Below are 19,888 nucleotides of genomic sequence, written 5' to 3'. Positions count from 1 at the left end.
TGCAGCTTGTTAGGATGCTCTCTACTGCATCGCTGTAAAATGAAATGAGTATAGATTTGCAAAGTCCAGCTCTCTTCAGCGTCCTCAGAAAGTAGAGGTGTTGGTGCGTTTTCCTGACTGTGTAGGATGTGTTCTGGGACTGTAAGAGGTTGAGCAAGACTTGCACTCTCAGGAGCTTGAAACTGCATGCAGTTTCCACTGCTGTGCTGCCGATGTAAAGAGGGGTGTGAGTTTGAGAGTTCTCCTGGGGTCGATGACCACCACCTTTGTGTCGTTGACATTGAGGAAGAGGTTATTTGCCTGGCACAAGGCCACGAGCTCTTCCACCTCTTCTATGTAGCCCCAGCACTGCCGTGTAATCGGTGAACTTGCCAATGTAATTCCTTGGGCGTGAGCAGAGTGTACAGCAATGGAGCATCTGGCCTTGTGCATTTGGGATGCCGGCTGGTCCATCCCGAGTTCAGAGTCGAGGGAATTCTGGGATTTATGTCTTACAGAGTCCGAGAGGTGACCTGATAGGGGTTGATAAAGTTATGAGAGGCGTGGATGAGTGGTGTTTAAGGTGAGAGTACATAGTTTAAAAGGGACCCGAGGGGACAGCACTGCCATAGGAGGTGGTGAAAGCAGGTACAGCCACCGAGACAGATACTCAAATAGCAGAGGAATATGGTCCTCTTGTGGGCAAAGGGGGGTGGGTGTAGATGGTCAACATAGTTGCCATGGACGAGATGGGCCAAAGAGCCTGTTTCTGTATGAGTCTCTAAATGTGACTGGATGGGGGGGAAGGGCGGGGAGTGGGCCTGAGGGGAGGGGACTGCCGAGTTGGGGGCAGTACAGCTTTGATGGGGCGAATGGCCTCTGGTAAGCCACAGAACGCTGCCCTGAATGGCCGTCTCTCGCCGCAGGTCCCTGCGTGGCCGGAGTGGTGGGGCTGACCATGCCTCGTTACTGCCTGTTTGGAGACACTGTCAACACCGCGTCCCGCATGGAGTCCACTGGACTGCGTAAGTCATTGCTCTCCCACATCTCTGCTTCTCCTGAAAGTCCCTGACCTCTGGGAGATTGAGTGGAGGTGTTTGAAATCTCTTCCTCCCCCCACCCACTCCCCCAATGTTGCTTATTGAAACAAAGAACATCTCAAACCAGTGGTGATAAACACAAGAAATTCTGCAGGTGTCTCTTTTACATTGGTGATACCTGTCATAGATTGGGATACCACTTCGCCAAGCACCTTTGTTCTGTCTGCTACAAAATCTTCCAGTGGCCAACCATTTTATTTCTACTTCCCATTCCCATTCCAACATGTTGATCTATGGTTTCCTGTACTGCCAAGATGAGGCCAAACACAAGTTGGAGGAGAAGCTTCTCATATTCCATCCAGGAAGCCTCAACCTGATGACATGAACTTCAATTTCAACTTATGGTACTTTCTCCCTCGTCCCCCTTCACTCTTCTTCCTTTCCCATTCTGGCTCCCCTCTCACCTACCCATCACCTCCCTCTGATTCCCCTCCTCCTTCCCCTTCTCCGTGGACAACTCTCTTCTCCTATCAGATTCCTTCTTCAGCCTTCACCTCTTCCACCTATCACCTCCCAGCTTCTCACTTTATCAAACCGTCTTCCACCTACCTACCTTCCCCCTCACATGGTCTTATCCATCACCAGTTTGTGTCCTTCCCCTCCCCCACCTTTTCATTCTGACTTCTGGCTCCTTCCTTTCCAGCCCTGATGAAGTGCTCTGGTCTGAAATGCTGACTATTTATTCCGTTCTGTCGATGCTGTCTGACCTGCTGATTCCCTCTGGCATTTTGCTCAAAATTCAGTGATAGATTAGATAACCCATTGATGATTTCACCAGTCGCCGCAGGTTAAGCCCTGGTCACGACAGGGGTCTGTAGTTGACACTGACATTGTAGGGCATTGGTTAGACCACATTGGGAGTATTGTGAGCAGTTTTGAGCCTCTAAGAAAGGATATGCTGGCTTTGGAGAGGCTCCAGAGGTTCACTAAAATGATTCTGGGAATGAAAGGGTTAACATATGAGCGTTTGATGGCCCTGAGCCCGTGCTTAATGAGGGTATCTCAAAATCTATCAAATATTGAAAGGCCTAGATAGACTGGACATGGAGAATGGGGGAGTCTAGGACCAGAGGGCACGGCCTCAGAATACAAGGATGACCCTTTAAAACAGGGAGATGAGGAGGAATTTCTTCAGCCCGAGTGTAGTGAATCTGTGGAATTCATTGCCGCGGGCGGCTGTGGAGGCCACTAGGTACACTTAAAGTGAAGGTTGATGGGTCCTTGATTAGTCAAGGCGTCAAAAACTGCAGAGAGAAGGCAGGAGAATGGGGTAAATTGGATCTGGAGCTGCTCCGGCCTATGGTCAGGCCACACTTAGATCCCCTCCAGTTTGCCTACCAGCCCCGACCAGGAGTTGAGGATGCCATCATCTACCTGCTGAACCGTGTCTACGCCCACCTGGACAAGCCAGCGAGCACTGTGAGGGTCATGTTTTTTGACTTCTCCAGTGCGTTCAACACCATTCGCCCTGCTCTGCTGGGGGAGAAGCTGACAGCGATGCAGGTGGATGCTTTCCTGGTGTCATGGATTCTTGATTAACTGACTGGCAGACCACAGTACGTGTGCTTGCAACACTGTGTGTCCGACAGAGTGATCAGCAGCACTGGGGCTCCACAGGGGACTGTCTTGTCTCCCTTTCTCTTCACCATTTACACCTCGGACTTCAACTACTGCACAGAGTCTTGTCATCTTCAGAAGTTTTCGGATGACTCTGCCATAGTTGGATGCATCAGCAAGGGAGATGAGGCTGAGTACAGGGCTACGGTAGGAAACTTTGTCACATGGTGTGAGCAGAATTTTCTGCAGCTTAATGTGAAAAGGACTAAGGAGCTGGTGGTAGACCTGAGGAGAGCTAAGGTACTGGTGACCCCTGTTTCCATCCAGGGAGTCAGTGTGGACATGGTGGAGGATTACAAATACCTGGGGATATAAACTGACAATAAACTGGACTGATCAAGGAACACTGAGGCTGTCTACAAGAAGGGTCAGAGCCGTTTCTATTTCCTGAGGAGACTGAGGTCCTTTAACATCTGCCGGACAATGCTGAGGATGTTCTACGAGTCTGTGGTGGCCAGTGCTGTCATGTTTGCTGTTGTGTTCTGGGGCAGCAGACTGAGGGTAGCAGACACCAACAGAATCAACAAACTCATTCGTAAGGCCAGTGATATTGTGGGGATGGAACCGGACTCTCTGACGGTGGTGTCTGAAAAGAGGATGCTGTCTAAGTTGCATGCCATCTTGGACAATGTCTCCCATCAACTACATAATGTACTGGGTGGGCACAGGAGTACATTCAGCCAGAGACTCATTCCACCGAGATGCAACACAGAGCGTCATAGGAAGTCATTCCTGCCTGTGGCCATCAAACTTTACAACTCCTCCCTTGGAGAGTCAGACACCCTGAGCCAATAGGCTGGTCCTGGACTTATTTCATAATTTACTGGCATAATTTACATATTACTATTTAACTATTTATAGTTCTATTACTATTTAATTATTTATGGTGCAACTGTAACGAAAACCAATTTCCCCCGGGATCAATAAAGTATGACTATGACTAAATTGGTCATGATCTATTGCTGGAGCAGACTTGATGGCTGAATGGCCTAATTCTGCTAACCTGCGTCTCATGACCTTGAGAGCAACTGCAGTTTGCGTGTGGAAGAGACTAACAGAGAGAGCAAGAGGCCTGGAGAGAGCAGCCACCAGCTGATCTCACTGAGCGGAAGAGTGAGTCTGGTGTACAGCCGCCACCCAGCCCCCAAGGGTTGCTCCAGGCCCGGAAGAGAATGCAGACAAAAATATTCCTTTCCATAGATGCTGCCTGTCCCGCTGAGTTCCACCAGCATTTTGTGTGTGTTGCACAAGATTTCAAGCATCTGCAGAATTTCTTGTGTTTGTAATTCTTGTGTTTAAGTGTTTACTTTTTGGGTAGTGATTTCCGAATGTTGTAGGGGCCTGGATCTCCTGAACGGCTGTATTGCAGGGGGTTGATGGGGCGTTACCTGTAACACTAGAAATCCAGCCGCAGATCTGTGCACAGCAAGATCCAGCGGATCATGGGAGTGCCTGGGTCATCAGCCTCTGGGGGCGTTTCTGGAGGAATAAGTATTGTTCACAAGTTTCCAGGGGGAGAAATCCTCTGCACTTCATTGAGATGGTGACTGTGGGAGGCGCAGTGTACAACCCTCTCTGGGACAGTTGGGTCACAAGAGGAACCTATGTCTTGGAGCTCCTGCTCGAAAAAACAAACCATTCTGATCCCAGCCTGTAACTCACTCCCAGGAATCTGTTATCCTATATATAAACACCCTGAACCCTTAGATTGGATCCCAGCCTGTAACTCACTCCCAGGAATCTGTTATCCTATATATGAACACTCTGAACCCTTGGACTGGATCCCATCCTGTTTCTCACTCCCAGGGATCTGTTATTCTTTATATAAACCTCCCAAATCCCTGGATTAGATATCAGCAGGTAACTCACTCCTGGGGATCTGTTATTCTATACACGTAAACACCCTGAACCTCTAGATTAGATTTTAGCCTGTAACGCATGGCCAGGGGCCAAACATCCCAAACACCTGGATTAGATTCCACCCTGTACATACTCTCAGGCATCTGTTATTCCGTGATCATGTCTACTTTATGAAGTTCATTCCATTTGCAGCCTACAGAATCCACTTAAGTCAGAGTACGGTCAGAATTCTGAGAAGTTTGAACCTCGGCTACAAAATAGATCTGAGGGGGAAAACAGAGTTAAAGGTACGTATTCTGACACAATCCCACAGTATCAGTGTGGGGATCACTCACACTTACTCTGACAGACACTCCCTCTCCCACTGGGAAGGACGATGGCAGAGGCAGGGGAAACACCACCACCAGCAATTCCCTACTAGGCAAACTCCCTTTGCCAATAACATGGTCTAAGTGAAGGAAACTGAAATAACTGTGTGTGTTGGGAGTCTAAGCAATAAACAGTTCAATTTTCCTGCAGGATTGTTTGACTTTTTTGGGGAGTCAAAGAACTGGTGGCAAGTGGTCCTGAGGTAAAAGCTATTGAATGGGTAGAGGGGCCAAGTAGCTGGTATTTAGAGCTATATAAGCCTTTCGGCCCGACTCATCCATGCCTTCCTGAGCTAGTCACATTTGCCCACATTTTGGCCCGTATCCCTTCAATCCTTTCCTCTCCATGTACCTGCCCATGATCTGGGCACCAAAATCAGACCCAAACAAGCCTATACCAACCCCCAGGCAGGTGCTCTAAGCAGGGGCTGGCTTACACCAAGTGGCTTTGGAGTCTTTTCCAAAGAGGAGTCACAGCTAACACAAGCAGTGAGCGTGACTCCCACTGTCCGGGCCAAGCTCTCACCTTGGTACTGCCAGCTGAGTAGCAGAAGATACAGGAACCTGAAGACCCACATCTCAGAGTTCTTCAACACTGCCATCAGGTTCCTGAACCGACCTGAAAAACCCTAACACTGCCTCAGACAGCTTGCACTTGTGTTGTGCTGTGTATTTTGTTGTGTTTGTGCTATACTGTTCTGCGACTGTGGAAAGCTAATCCTCACGGCCTCGATGCCCTGGATGTGACGGAATATATCAATAAAATTAAATGATCTGCAGATACTTCCAGGCAACAGTCAGAACTCAATATCTGTGTGTGTTATGTCAAAAGAGAGACAGACAAAGATAGGGAGACAGACAAAAGAGAGAGAGAGAGAGAGAGAGACAGAGACAGACAGATAGACAGTCAAAGTGAGACAGACAGATAGTCAAAGCGAGAGAGAGAGAGAGAGACAGAGAAAAAGAGACCGACAGACAAAGCGAGAGAGAGAGAGAGAGAGACAGAGACAGACAGATAGACAGTCAAAGTGAGAGAGACAGACAGTCAAAGCCAGAAGGAGAGAGAGAGACGGACAGATAGTCAAAGCGAGAGGGAGAGAGAGAGAGACGGACAGATAGTCAAAGCGAGAGGGAGAGAGAGAGAGACGGACAGATAGTCAAAGCGAGAGAGAGAGAGAGAGACAGAGACAACCAGACCGACAGACAAAGCGAGAGAGAGAGAGAGAAAGAGACAGACAATCAGAGTGAGAGAGAGAGAATTCCATGATTTGATGTTGGCACAGACCAGTTGATCGGAGGGGACTCTTTCTGCACTGGGTGACTCTGTGACTCTGTGACTCCGTGATGGATGTAGATGGAGCTATCAGAAAGAGGGTAACGAGAACTCTGTACATTATAGCTGATGTGTCTGAGGGAGGTGGATGGGAAGAAAGTGGATAAGGGCAGATCACAAAACCTAGTTTGGGAGAGGTGCGGTGGAGCGGTCGGCAGATGCGAGAATCTGGAGGAACGGGAAATTAAACAGGTTGAACAGCGTTTGTGCAGAGCAAGAGCAGGAGTGTTCTGCTGCCGCTATTTATACCCAGTATGACTTTGAGCTTGAACCTGAAAGTGGACTAACTGTGTTTCTCTTTCAAGGGGAAAGGAATCGAAGACACCTTCTGGCTGGTAGGACGTGAGGGATTCAACAAGCCACTCCCGACACCTCCCGACCTCCTGCCTGGGTACGGAACCAAACAGCTTCAGGGTGCGGGTATTAGGGGAAGCAGTGGGAATTGCCTGGCGATAAGCCATCCCGGGTGAGATGGGCCGAATGGCCGCCTCCTCGTGCCGCAGTTCTGCAGCAGATACCAGGGCTTGCTCTCGGCTGTTTTCACATGTGTTGGGCTGATACAGACACAGGAATGTCGGGGTCACCAGTGGAAGTGGGGAGACCCTGAGGCAGAGGGTAGGACAGTTCCCAATGTCCTGGTTTCGGGTAAAGTGCACCCCCACACACACACGTAAGGAATCATAGATTTTACCCAGATCATAGATTCTGCCTAATATTACATAGCAAAATCCCACAAACAGGGTGACAATAGATATTTCTGATCTCCCAGCCTTCCCCCGTTCTTCCAGTGGTGGCTGTGAGATCCACCACGCTCACCCAGAAGGGTGAGAGATTTTGTGTCCACGTTCTTTCCAAATACCACGGCGCTCCAACCTTGATGCCCCTCCCACAGTGAGGATCTCCTTCCTCAATGCTCCTTCTGCGTACTCCTTCCTCGCTGCCCCTCCTAGAGTGAGGAGCTCCCTCCTTGATGCCCCTCACCATGAGACTCAATTCTCCCTCTCCATTGCCCCGTCCGCAAGGTTCACTGCACGGCTGGCGTTGCTCAGTGTGGCTCCTGTTGTGCTGCAAGACATGAGCACAACTACCTTCCCTCTCCCCAACAGCATGAGAATCCCTCCTGGGCTCCAATATGGTGTGCCCCGCGCATACTGAACACACACCGCAGAGAGGGAGAGCTGTAGAGAGAGTACGGAGCGCCCTCACATACTGAACACACACCGCAGAGAGGGAGAACTGTAGAGAGAGTACGGAGCGCCCTCACATACTGAACACACACCGCAGAGAGGGAGAGCTGTAGAGAGAGTACGGAGCGCCCTCACATACTGAACACACACCGCAGAGAGGGAGAGCTGTAGAGAGAGTACGGAGCGCCCTCACATACTGAACACACACCGCAGAGAGGGAGAACTGTAGAGAGAGTACGGAGCGCCCTCACATACTGAACACACACCGCAGAGAGGGAGAGCTGTAGAGAGAGTACGGAGCGCCCTCACATACTGAACACACACCGCAGAGAGGGAGAGCTGTAGAGAGAGTACGGAGCGCCCTCACATACTGAACACACACTGCAGAGAGGGAGAGCTGTAGAGAGAGTACGGAGCGCCCTCACATACTGAACACACACCGCAGTGAGGGAGAGCTGTAGAGAGAGTACGGAGCGCCCTCACATACTGAACACACACCGCAGAGAGGGAGAGCTGTAGAGAGAGTACGGTGCGCCTTCACATAGTGAACACACACCGCAGAGAGGGAGAGCTGTAGAGAGAGTACGGAGCGCCCTCACATACCGAACACACACCGCAGAGAGGGAGAGCTGTAGAGAGAGTACGGAGCGCCCTCACATACTGAACACACACCGCAGAGAGGGAGAGCTGTAGAGAGAGTACGGAGCGCCCTCACATACCGAACACACACCGCAGAGAGGGAGAGCTGTAGAGAGAGTACGGAGCGCCCTCACATACTGAACACACACTGCAGAGAGGGAGAGCTGTAGAGAGAGTACGGAGCGCCCTCACATACTGAACACACACCGCAGTGAGGGAGAGCTGTAGAGAGAGTACGGAGCGCCCTCACATACTGAACACACACCGCAGAGAGGGAGAGCTGTAGAGAGAGTACGGTGCGCCTTCACATAGTGAACACACACCGCAGAGAGGGAGAGCTGTAGAGAGAGTACGGTGCGCCTTCACATAGTGAACACACACCGCAGAGAGGGAGAGCTGTAGAGAGAGTATGGTGCGCCTTCACATAGTGAACATACACCGCAGAGAGGGAGAGCTGTAGAGAGAGTACGGAGCGCCCTCACATACTGAACACACACCGCAGAGAGGGAGAGCTGTAGAGAGAGTACGGAGCGCCCTCACATACTGAACACACACTGCAGAGAGGGAGAGCTGTAGAGAGAGTACGGAGCGCCCTCACATACTGAACACACACCGCAGTGAGGGAGAGCTGTAGAGAGAGTACGGAGCGCCCTCACATACTGAACACACACCGCAGAGAGGGAGAGCTGTAGAGAGAGTACGGTGCGCCTTCACATAGTGAACACACACCGCAGAGAGGGAGAGCTGTAGAGAGAGTACGGAGCGCCCTCACATACCGAACACACACCGCAGAGAGGGAGAGCTGTAGAGAGAGTACGGAGCGCCCTCACATACTGAACACACACCGCAGAGAGGGAGAGCTGTAGAGAGAGTACGGAGCGCCCTCACATACTGAACACACACCGCAGAGAGGGAGAGCTGTAGAGAGAGTACGGAGCGCCCTCACATACTGAACACACACCGCAGAGAGGGAGAGCTGTAGAGAGAGTACGGAGCGCCCTCACATACTGAACACACACCGCAGAGAGGGAGAGCTGTAGAGAGAGTACGGAGCGCCCTCACATACTGAACACACACCGCAGAGAGGGAGAGCTGTAGAGAGAGTACGGAGCGCCCTCACATACTGAACACACACCGCAGAGAGGGAGAGCTGTAGAGAGAGTACGGTGCGCCTTCACATAGTGAACACACACCGCAGAGAGGGAGAGCTGTAGAGAGAGTATGGTGCGCCTTCACATAGTGAACATACACCGCAGAGAGGGAGAGCTGTACAGAGAGAGTACGGTGCGCCTTCACATAGTGAACATACACCGCAGAGAGGGAGAGCTGTACAGAGAGAGTACGGTGTGCCCCTCACATAGTGAAAACACACCGCAGAGAGAGAGAGCTGTACAGAGGGAAACTGAACCTGCTCCCCCCAACCCTGCCGTCCTCCCTCCGCTCCCCTGTCCGTGTTCGAGTGTAACGGGTGTAATCGTTCTTCCCCAAGCGCCAGCAACCATGGACTGAACCTGGATGAGGTCCCCCCAGAGAGGAGGCAGAAGCTGATGAAGGCGAGGAATCTGATATAGGCAAGTGTCACAGTTGTAGTCACCATTATACTGTAACTCAGCAAGGCTTCTACCCAATGGTGAAGTTGAAATTTTGATGATCTCTCTTGGCCGTCACATTTTTGTGTAGTGGATTTGGGCCAGTACATCATGGGTAAAGCCCTCCCAACCACTGAGCACATCTGCATGAAACACTGTCGTAGGAAAGCAGCATCCATCATCAGAGATCCCCACCACCCAGGCCATGTTCTTTTGTCACTACTGTCACATACAAGGAGCCTCAGGACTCGCACCACCAGGTTCAGGAACAGTTACTACCCCTCAACCATCAGGCTCTTGAACAAAAGGGGATAACTACACTCATCCATTGAGATGTTCCCACAACCAATAATCTTTCTTTAAAGACTCGTTATCTCACTATTACATGTTCTTATTATTTATTGCTATTTATTTATATTTGCATTTGCACAGATTGATGTCTTCTGTGCTCTGGCTGATCTTTCATGATCCTGTTACGGTTACTATTCTATAGATTTGCTGAGTATGCCCGCAGGAAACATAGAAACATAGAAAATAGGTGCAGGAGTAGGCCATTCGGCCCTTTGAGCCTGCACCGCCATTTATTATGATCACGGCTGATCATCCAACTCAGAACCCTGCACCAGCCTTCCCCCCATACCCCCTGATCCCCGTAGCCACAAGGGCCATATCTAACTCCCTCTTAAATATAGCCAATGAACTGGCCTCAACTGTTTCCTGTGGCAGAGAATTCCACAGATTCACCACTCTCTGTGTGAAGAAGTTTTTCCTAATCTCGGTCCTAAAAGACTTCCCCTTTATCCTCAAACTGTGACCCCTCGTTCTGGACTTCCCCAACATCGGGAACAATCTTCCTGCATCTAGCCTGTCCAATCCCTTTAGGATTTTATACGTTTCAATCAGATCCCCCCTCAATCTTCTAAATTCCAATGAGTACAAGCCCAGTTCATCCAGTCTTTCTTCATATGAAAGTCCTGCCATCCCAGGAATCAATCTGGTGAACCTTCTTTGTACTCCCTCTATGGCAAGGATGTCTTTCCTCAGATTAGGGGACCAAAACTGCACACAATACTCCAGGTGTGGTCTCACCAAGGCCTTGTACAACTGCAGTAGTACCTCCCTGCTCCTGTACTCGAATCCTCTCGCTATAAATGCCAGCATACCATTCGCCTTTTTCACCGTCTGCTGTACCTGCATGCCCACTTTCAATGACTGGTGTATAATGACACCCAGGTCTCGTTGCACCTCCCCTTTTCCTAATCGGCCACCATTCAGATAATAATCTGTTTTCCTATTTTTGCCACCAAAGTGGATAACTTCACATTTATCCACATTAAATTGCATCTGCCATGAATTTGCCCACTTACCCAACCTATCCAAGTCACCCTGCATCCTCTTAGCATCCTCCTCACAGCTAACACTGCCGCCCAGCTTCGTGTCATCCGCAAACTTGGAGATGCTGCATTTAATTCCCTCAACCAAGTCATTAATATATATTGTAAACAACTGGGGTCCCAGCACTGAGCCTTGCGGTACCCCACTAGTCACTGCCTGCCATTCTGAAAAGGTCCTGTTTATTCCCACTCTTTGCTTCCTGTCTGCTAACCAATTCTCTATCCACATCAATACCTTACCCCCAATACCGTGTGCTTTAAGTTTGCACACTAATCTCCTGTGTGGGACCTTGTCAAAAGCCTTCTGAAAATCCAAATATACCACATCCACTGGTTCTCCCCTATCCACTCTACTAGTTACATCCTCAAAAAATTCTATGAGATTCGTCAGACATGGTTTTCCTTTCACAAATCCATGCTGACTTTGTCCGATGATTTCACTGCTTTCCAAATGTGCTGTTATCACACCTTTGATAACTGACTCCAGCAGTTTCCCCACCACCGACGTTAGGCTAACCGGTCTATAATTCCCCGGTTTCTCTCTCCCTCCTTTTTTAAAAAGTGGGGTTACATTAGCCACCCTCCAATCCTCAGAAACTAGTCCAGAATCTAATGAGTTTTGAAAAATTATCACTAATGCATCCACTATTTCTTGGGCTACTTCCTTAAGCACTCTGGGATGCAGACCATCTGGCCCTGGGGATTTATCTGCCTTTAATCCCTTCAATTTACCCAACACCACTTCCCTACTAACACGTATTTTGCTCAGTTCCTCCATCTCACTGGACCCTCTGTCCCCTACTATTTCTGGAAGATTATTTATGTCCTCCTTAGTGAAGACAGAACCAAAGTAATTATTCAATTGGTCTGCCATGTCCTTGCTCCCCATAATCAATTCACCTATTTCTGTCCGTAGGGGACCTACATTTGTCTTTACCAGTCTTTTCCTTTTTACATATCTATAAAAGCTTTTACAGTCAGTTTTTATGTTCCCTGCCAGTTTTCTCTCATAATCTTTTTTCCCCTTCCTAATTAAGCCCTTTGTCCTTCTTTGCTGAACTCTGAATTTCTCCCAGTCCTCAGGTGAGCCACTTTTTCTGGCTAATTTGTATGCTTCTTCTTTGGAATTGATACTATCCCTAATTTCTCTTGTCAGCCACGGGTGCACTACCTTCCTTGATTTATTCTTTTGCCAAACTGGGATGAACAATTGTTGTAGTTCATCCATGCGATCTTTAAATGCTTGCCACTGCATATCCACCGTCAATCCTTTAAGTGTCATTTGCCAGTCTATCTTAGCTAATTCACGTCTCATACCTTCAAAGTTACCCCTCTTTAAGTTCAGAACCTTTGTTTCTGAATTAACTATGTCACTCTCCATCTTAATGAAGAATTCCACCATATTATGGTCACTCTTACCCAAGGGGCCTCTCACGACAAGATTGCTAATTAACCCTTCCTCATTGCTCAAAACCCAGTCCAGAATAGCCTGCTCTCTAGTTGGTTCCTCGACATGTTGGTTCAAAAAACCATCCCGCATACATTCCAAGAAATCCTCTTCCTCAGCACCTTTACCAATTTGGTTCACCCAATCTACATGTAGATTGAAGTCACCCATTATAACTGCTGTTCCTTTATTGCATACATTTCTAATTTCCTGTTTAATACCATCTCCGACCTCACTACTACTGTTAGGTGGCCTGTACACAACTCCCACCAGCGCCTTCTGCCCCTTAGTGTTACGCAGCTCTACCCATATCGATTCCACATCTTCCCGGCTTATGTCCTTCCTTTCTATTGCGTTAATCTCCTCTCTAACCAGCAACGCCACCCCACCTCCTTTTCTTTCATGTCTATCCCTCCTGAATATTGAATATCCCTGAACGTTGAGCTCCCATCCTTGGTCACCCTGGAGCCATGTCTCTGTGATCCCAACTATATCATAATCATTAATAACAATCTGCACTTTCAATTCATCCACCTTGTTACAAATGCTCCTTGCATTGACACACAAAGCCTTCAGGCGCTCTTTTACAACTTTCTTAGCCCTTATACAATTATGTTGAAAAGTGGCCCTTTTTGATGCTTGCCCTGGATTTGTCGGCCTGCCACTTTTACTTTTCTCCTTAGTACTTTTTGCTTCTACCCTCACTTTACACCCCTCTGTCTCTCTGCACTGGTTCCCATCCCCCTGTTGTGAACTAACCTCCTCTCGCCTAGCCTCTTTAATTTGATTCCCACCCCCCAACCATTCTAGTTTAAAGTCACCTCAGTAGCCCTCACTAATCTCCCTGCCAGGATATTGGTCCCCCTAGGATTCAAGTATAACCCGTCCTTTTTGTACAGGTCACGCCTGCACCAAAATGAATCTCAGGGTTGTATATGGTGACGTATATGCACTCTGATATTAAATTTTACTTTGAACTTTATGGTTCGACCAGCAGCATAAAGCTGTAAACCCTCTCAGACTGAGCAGTGTTGATGCAGAAATCCCATGACTCACCCATTCTCTGATCTCTGAGATGGGGAATTTTAAACTTCACAGACAGAGAGATTCCTAAGATTGTTCCTGAACTCTAAACAGATCTGGACTCTTGAAATGTGGCAGTGCCAATTCCTTGCTGGGTCTCTTCTAGTCCTGCGCTTCATTCTTCAGACCTCCTCGTTCTGACGGGGCCAACTCCTCAGACTGTGAGTGGATCCAGTACAGGAGCAAGATGGACTGAATGGCTCCCCACCAGCAAAGCAGAGGTTTCAGCTTGGAACATAGTTCAGTACAGAAACAGGTCCTTAGGCCGACAATGTTGTATGGAACTAATTAAACCGATAATTAAATGCCTACCCAAACTAATGGCCACACAATCAGCATCACTTAAAAGCCACCTAAGCCTGTACATGCCTGGGAGAGGTTTAGACGTCTATGGGTCAAAAGAGACTAGCTCGCTGGGAAACACAGTCGCCATGACGAGACGAGTTAGACCGATGGGCCTGTTTCTGTGCGGTAGGGTTCCGTGAACGTCCATGTCTTTTTATTCTCTGCACATCCATGTATCCGTCTGAGAGCCCATTAAAAGCCTCTATTGTATCTGCCTCCGCTACCACCCCCGACAATGCATTCCAGACACCGACCACTCTGTGTAAGAGGGAACTTGCCCCTCACGCCTCCCTTAAAACTTCCCCTGCTCACCTTAAATGCATGCCCTCTCATATTAGGCATTTCAACTCTAGGGGAGAAAAGATACTATCTGTCTATCTATGCCTCTCATAATGCTGTAAACTGTAAACTATCAGGTCTTCCCCCAGCCTCTGCTGCACCTGAGAAAACAACCCGCATTTGTCCAGCCTCTCCTTGCAGCACATACCGGCTAATCCAGACAGCAACCTGATGAGGCTTTTCTCAGAGCCTCCACAGGGAGAGGGGAATCGTGGTTGGGAAAAGGGGAAGGGAGACGGGAGGGAAGATGCACAAAATGGAGCTCAGCAGGCCAGGCAGCATCTATGGAAAAGAATACAGTCGATGTTTTGGGCTGAGACCCTTCAGCAGAAAGAAAGATGAGGAGTCAGAGTTAAAAAGCGGAGGGGGGGAAGGGAGAAACACAAGGTGATCGATAAAACCGGGGTCGGTGGGGGGGGGGGGGGCGGTGTGAAGTAAAGGGCTGGGAAGTTGATTGGTAAAAAAGATGCGGGGCTGGAGAAAGAGGAACCTAATAGGAGAGGACAGAAAGCTGTGGAAGAAAGAAAAGGGGGATGCGATAGGCAGGCAAGGAGATAAATTGAGAGAGGGAAGAGGGATGGGGAGATGAGGGAGCCATTACCAGAAGTTCAAGTAATTTATGTTTGTGCCATCGGTTTGGAGGCTACCCAGACAGAATATAAGGTGTTGCTCCTACAACCCGAGTGTGGCCTCATCATGATAGTAGAGGAGGCCAAGGATTGACATGTCGGAATGGGAATGGGAGAGGGAAGCACCAGAGAGACATCCTGTAATTATTAATAAACCCACTGCTTGGCATCAAAAGACCTTGCCTGTGGTCTCAGGGCTGGGTGTGTCTGCACCCTCCCCTGGCACTCCTTCTCTGTTACCTGTCCCACACCATTTCCATATAGTTCCACCCTTGCCATTCGCAACATCCTTTGCTCCCACCAGAATTACAAACTCTCTCTCTGCTCCACATTGACAAATACAGTACTGTGCAAAAGTCTTAGGTACCCTAGCTATATATACGTGCCTAAGGCTGGATAACACACAGGACTGTATAATGCTTGCATCATAACTTCCCAACTCCTGAACTCAATTTTTCGACTAATAAAGACAAGTCTGCCACATGCCTCCTTTTCCACCCTGTCACCTTGTGCAGTCACTTGCCGGCAGCTGTGGACTTGCATCCACAGTGCACTCTATACATCAGCTTTGGATCATAGCAGCATGGAGGAACAGAGTGATCTTGGGGTCCATGTCCATAGGTCTCTAAAAGTTGCACTACAAGTTGATAGGGTGGTTAAGAAGGTGTCAAGGGATTGAGCTCAAGAGCCATGAGGTAATGTTGCAGCTCTATAAGATCATAGTTAGATCGCGCTTGGAATGTTGTCCTGAAGAAGGGTCTCGGCCCAAAACGTCGACTGTCTGTTCATTTCCATGGAAGCTGCCTGGCCTGCTGAGTTCCTCCAGCATTTTGTGTGTGTTGCTTTGGATTTCCAGCTTCTGCAGGTCCTCTGGAAGACCAGAATGGTAATCCATGTGTACAGCCAAAAGAGATGGGGGGATCTTAAATGGATTTTTTTGTATCTGTATTTACTCAGGACACGGACACAGAGTCTATAGAAGTGAGGCAAAGCAACAGTGAGGTCATGGACCATGTACAGGTTACAGAGGAGGAGGTGTTTGCTGTCTTGAGGTAAATTAGGGTGGACAAATCCCCAGGGGCTACCTAGGTGTTTCCTTCGACTCTGTGGGAGGCAAGTGCAGAAAATGCAGGGGCCCTAGCAGAGATATTTAAATCATTCTTAGTGGCAGGTGAGGTACCAGAGGATCGGGGGATAGCTAATGATGTTCTGCTGTTTAAGAGAGGCTCTAAAACTAAACCAGGAAATTATGGGTGGTGAGCCTGACATCAGGACAGGGGAAGTTGTTGTAAGATTTTCTAAGGGACCAGATATATGAGTACAGTATTTGGATAGACATTGATTAATAATAATCATCATGGCTTCATGTGTGGTAGGTCATGTCCAACCAATCTTACAGTTTTTCAAGGAAGTTACTGGGAAAGCAGTGGATGTTGTCTACGTGGACGTTAGCAAGGTATTTGACAAAGTCCCACACGGGAGATTGATCAAGAAGGTTCAGTCGCTCAGCATGCAAGATAAGGTGGTAAACTGGATTAGACACTGGCTTTGTGGCAGAAGCCGGGGGTGGTGGTAGATGGCTTTGCAATGTGCGTTTGACCAAGTGGAATGGCCATATATGATGTTTGCACTTAAGAAATTTGGATTTGGACCATCTTTCATTAAATGGATTGAGATAATTTATTCACACCCACCTGCTTCAATTATCACTAATCAGAATATTTCCTCCCCTTTTGCAATTCATCGTGGGACTCGTCAAGACTGTCCCCTTTCTCCGTTTTTGTTTGCAGTTATCATTGAGCCACTGGCTGTTAGCATCAGACAGGACCCTTTGATATCTCCCATTGCTATGCATGGACATAAACATCACCTTTCGTTATACGCTGACGATGTCCTTTTATATATCTCCAGCCCTCTGACTCTAATTAATAATTTTGGCAGTTTCCCAGGTTTCTCTATTAATTGGGATAAGAGTGAACTAATGCCAGTCACTGCAGTGGTTAACACAGCGTATTTACAGTCTATTCCCTTTAAACTAACTTACCATCATTTTTCCTATCTTGGTGTGACTATTACAAAAAACCCAGATGACCTTTTGCAAGTGAATTGGCGAAACAAAGTTGAGCAGGTTAAACGCAATATTGACTTTTGGAAAACCCTTCTAATTTTTTTGGTGGGGAGGGTTAACGCAATCAAGATTAGATTAGATTAGATTCAACTTTATTGTCATTGTGCCAAGTACAGATACAAAGCCAATGAAATGCATTTAGCATCTGACCAGAAATGCAAAGAATAGTGTTATTTACAAAATAATTGCAAATAAAAAGTAAGTGCTACAGCACACAAATATAAAAGTACTGAGACAGTACAGTATGGGTGCAATACTGCTTAACACTGTGACGTGAGGTTCAGCAGGGTCACAGCCTCAGGGAAGAAGCTCTTCCTGTGCCTGCTGGTGTGGGAGCGGAGGCTCCTGTAGCGCCTACTGGATGGGAGGAGAGTAAAAAGTCCATAGTTAGGGTGAGATGCATCCCTGATAATGCTTTTCGCCCTGCCCAGGCAGCATTAATGCTAGATATTCTCAATGGTGGGCAATTGGGTGCTGATAATCTGCTGGGCAGTTTTCACCACACGCTGGAGTGCTTTGCGGTCCGATACGGGACAATTGCCATACCATACTGAGATGCAGTTGGTGGGTATGTTCTCAATGGTACAGCGGTAAAAGTCCGTCGGTATCCTGGGACAGAGGTGAGCTTTCTTCATGCTCCGCAGGAAATAAAGGCGCTGTTGCGCCTTTTTGATCAGGATGGAGGAGTTCAGGGTCCAGGTGAGATCCTTGGAAATGTGGACACCAAGGAATTTGAAGCTTGATATACACTCCACTACAGTTCCGTTGATGTAGATGGGGACGTGAGTGTGACTCCTGGCATGCCTGAAGTCCACAATGATCTCCTTGGTCTTCTGGGTGTTAGGGCCAGGTTGTTGTCGGCACACCACGCAGCCAGATGCTGAATCTCGTCCCTGTAGGCCGTCTCGTCATCCCCTCTGATCAGGCCAACCACCGTGGTGTCATCTGCAAACTTGATTATGGAGTTAGAACCATGTACAGGAACGCAGTCATAGGTGAAAAGGGAGTACAGAAGAGGACTCAGCACACATCCTTGAGGCTGTGAAGATGATTGTACTGCCATGATTTCTTCATTTTTTCCAGTCAATTCCATGTTTTATTCCTCTGTCATATCTTAAGCAATTGGATTCAATTACTATACCCTTCATTTAGAATTATAAAGCCATTAGAATTACTAAAAAACATTTGTCAAAGCCCAAGGAAGCAGTTGGTTTTGCCCTACCGAACATTAAAATGTATTACTGGGCTGCCCACCTATCCATTCTTTCATGGTGGAAAAAAGGCCCACCCTCTACCTCAGACTCGTGCCCAGCATGGTTACTCATAGAGCGAGTGCTTTGTAAGAAGACTTCCTTACCAGCTCTCCTTAATAGCCCCACTGCAGTTAATAAGTCACATTTTAGTAAGAGCTTCGTGGTTGGCAGCACTATAAGAATTTGGAAGCAGATTCAACTACACATTAAGGCCCCAAAAACTTTTATTGACACTCCAATTTGTGACAATCATTCCTTTTTGCCTGGCCTGAATGATACTGTTTTTTCTACCTGGAAACAGAGAGGCATCTGGTGACCTATATATTAATGGAAACTTTGCCTCTTTTGCGCAGTTGCAAGCGGTTTACAATATCCCTGCATTTAATTTTTTTTAGATATTTACAAATCCGAGATTATGTTAGGAAGTATATACCTAACTTCGAGGTTTTAGACAAACATGAGTCCTTGGAGGCAATAAATAAATTTGATCCTGTTACTGGTAGTGCGGTTGTCCTTATTTTTATCAGATCCTACATAATGGAGCTCGGGTGAATACTGCAGGTCTTCAACAGGCATGGGTGGATGAATTGGGTCTAGAACAGACAGGGGAGGTCTGGGATGAGTGTTTAAAGAGTATACATGATCGTTCGGTCAACGTCAGACACAGACTTACACAGTTTAAAACACTAGACTCCATTATTCCAAAGAAAAGTTGCACAGCTTCTACCCTGATGTTTTACCAGTTTGTAGTCGATGTAAATCTGTGAACAGTAACTTGTCACATTCATTCTGGTCATGTTGTAAGCTTTATGCATACTGGAAAAGTATTTTTCACTGTTTCTCTGAGGCTTTTGGGAAGCAGTGGGAACCAGACCCACTCATAGCCATCCTTGGAGCAACAAGCTCCCTATCTTCAGCCAATAGGTATTGTTTGGAATGGTGATTGCTAAGAAGTTAATCCTGCAAATGTGGAAAATGGACTCTGTGGCTGAGAGAACTGGCAAATACTTTACATTTGGAGAGACTGACACTATGTAATGAGGACAGAGGGGACATCTTTAAAAGGATAAGGGGCCTGTACTGGACTTTCTCAGGGGGTGAGGACTGAGGTTTTTTGGTGCGGTGCATCTCTGCTGTAGATATTTACTTTTGCCTTTATATTTTTCTCCCTTTTGCTGCTCAATATTTAATTTGATTTTGTTATGGTTGTGGTTTTTGTGGATGTGCTGTAGTTTTTTGTGTTTTTTTGTTTGTAATAAAAAGTTTTTAAAAAGTTGTATAAAACATTTGAAGTTCTGTGCAGTTTTGGTCACCTACCTATAGGAAACATGTAAATAAGATTGAAAGAATACTGAGAAAATTTACAAGGATTTTGCCGGGACTGGAGGACCTGAGTTATTTGAAAAAATTGAATAGGTTAGAATTTTATTCCTTGGACCATAAATGACTGAGGGGAGATTTGATGGAGCTATATAAAATTATGAGGGGTACAAATGGGGTAAATGCAAGCAGGCTTTTTTGTTTGAGGTTGGGTGGGACTACAATTAGAGGTCATGGGCTAAGGGTGAAAGGTGAGAAGTTTAAGGGGAACATGAGGG

The 19,888-nt window shown here is 47.5% G+C and overlaps 1 protein-coding gene across 1 annotated transcript in view; it reads left to right on the top strand.

The window, feature by feature from the left end:
* Nucleotides 1–16,096, top strand: part of LOC140197877 (retinal guanylyl cyclase 2-like) — a 75,837-nt gene extending 59,741 nt beyond the window's left edge. The window contains 5 exon segments of the mRNA XM_072258427.1: nt 906–1,004; nt 4,749–4,843; nt 6,563–6,648; nt 9,573–9,654; nt 15,867–16,096. Coding sequence (XP_072114528.1) covers nt 906–1,004; nt 4,749–4,843; nt 6,563–6,648; nt 9,573–9,654 — 362 coding nt within the window. The 3' untranslated portion in view covers nt 15,867–16,096.
* Nucleotides 16,097–19,888: the final 3,792 nt, after the last annotated feature.

Source organism: Mobula birostris, chromosome 5, assembly GCF_030028105.1.
Source record: "Mobula birostris isolate sMobBir1 chromosome 5, sMobBir1.hap1, whole genome shotgun sequence".
Classification (NCBI taxonomy): Eukaryota; Metazoa; Chordata; class Chondrichthyes; order Myliobatiformes; family Myliobatidae; genus Mobula; species Mobula birostris.
The sequence above is the reverse complement of the archived record's forward strand: the minus strand, read 5'-3'. Positions and strand labels throughout refer to the sequence as shown.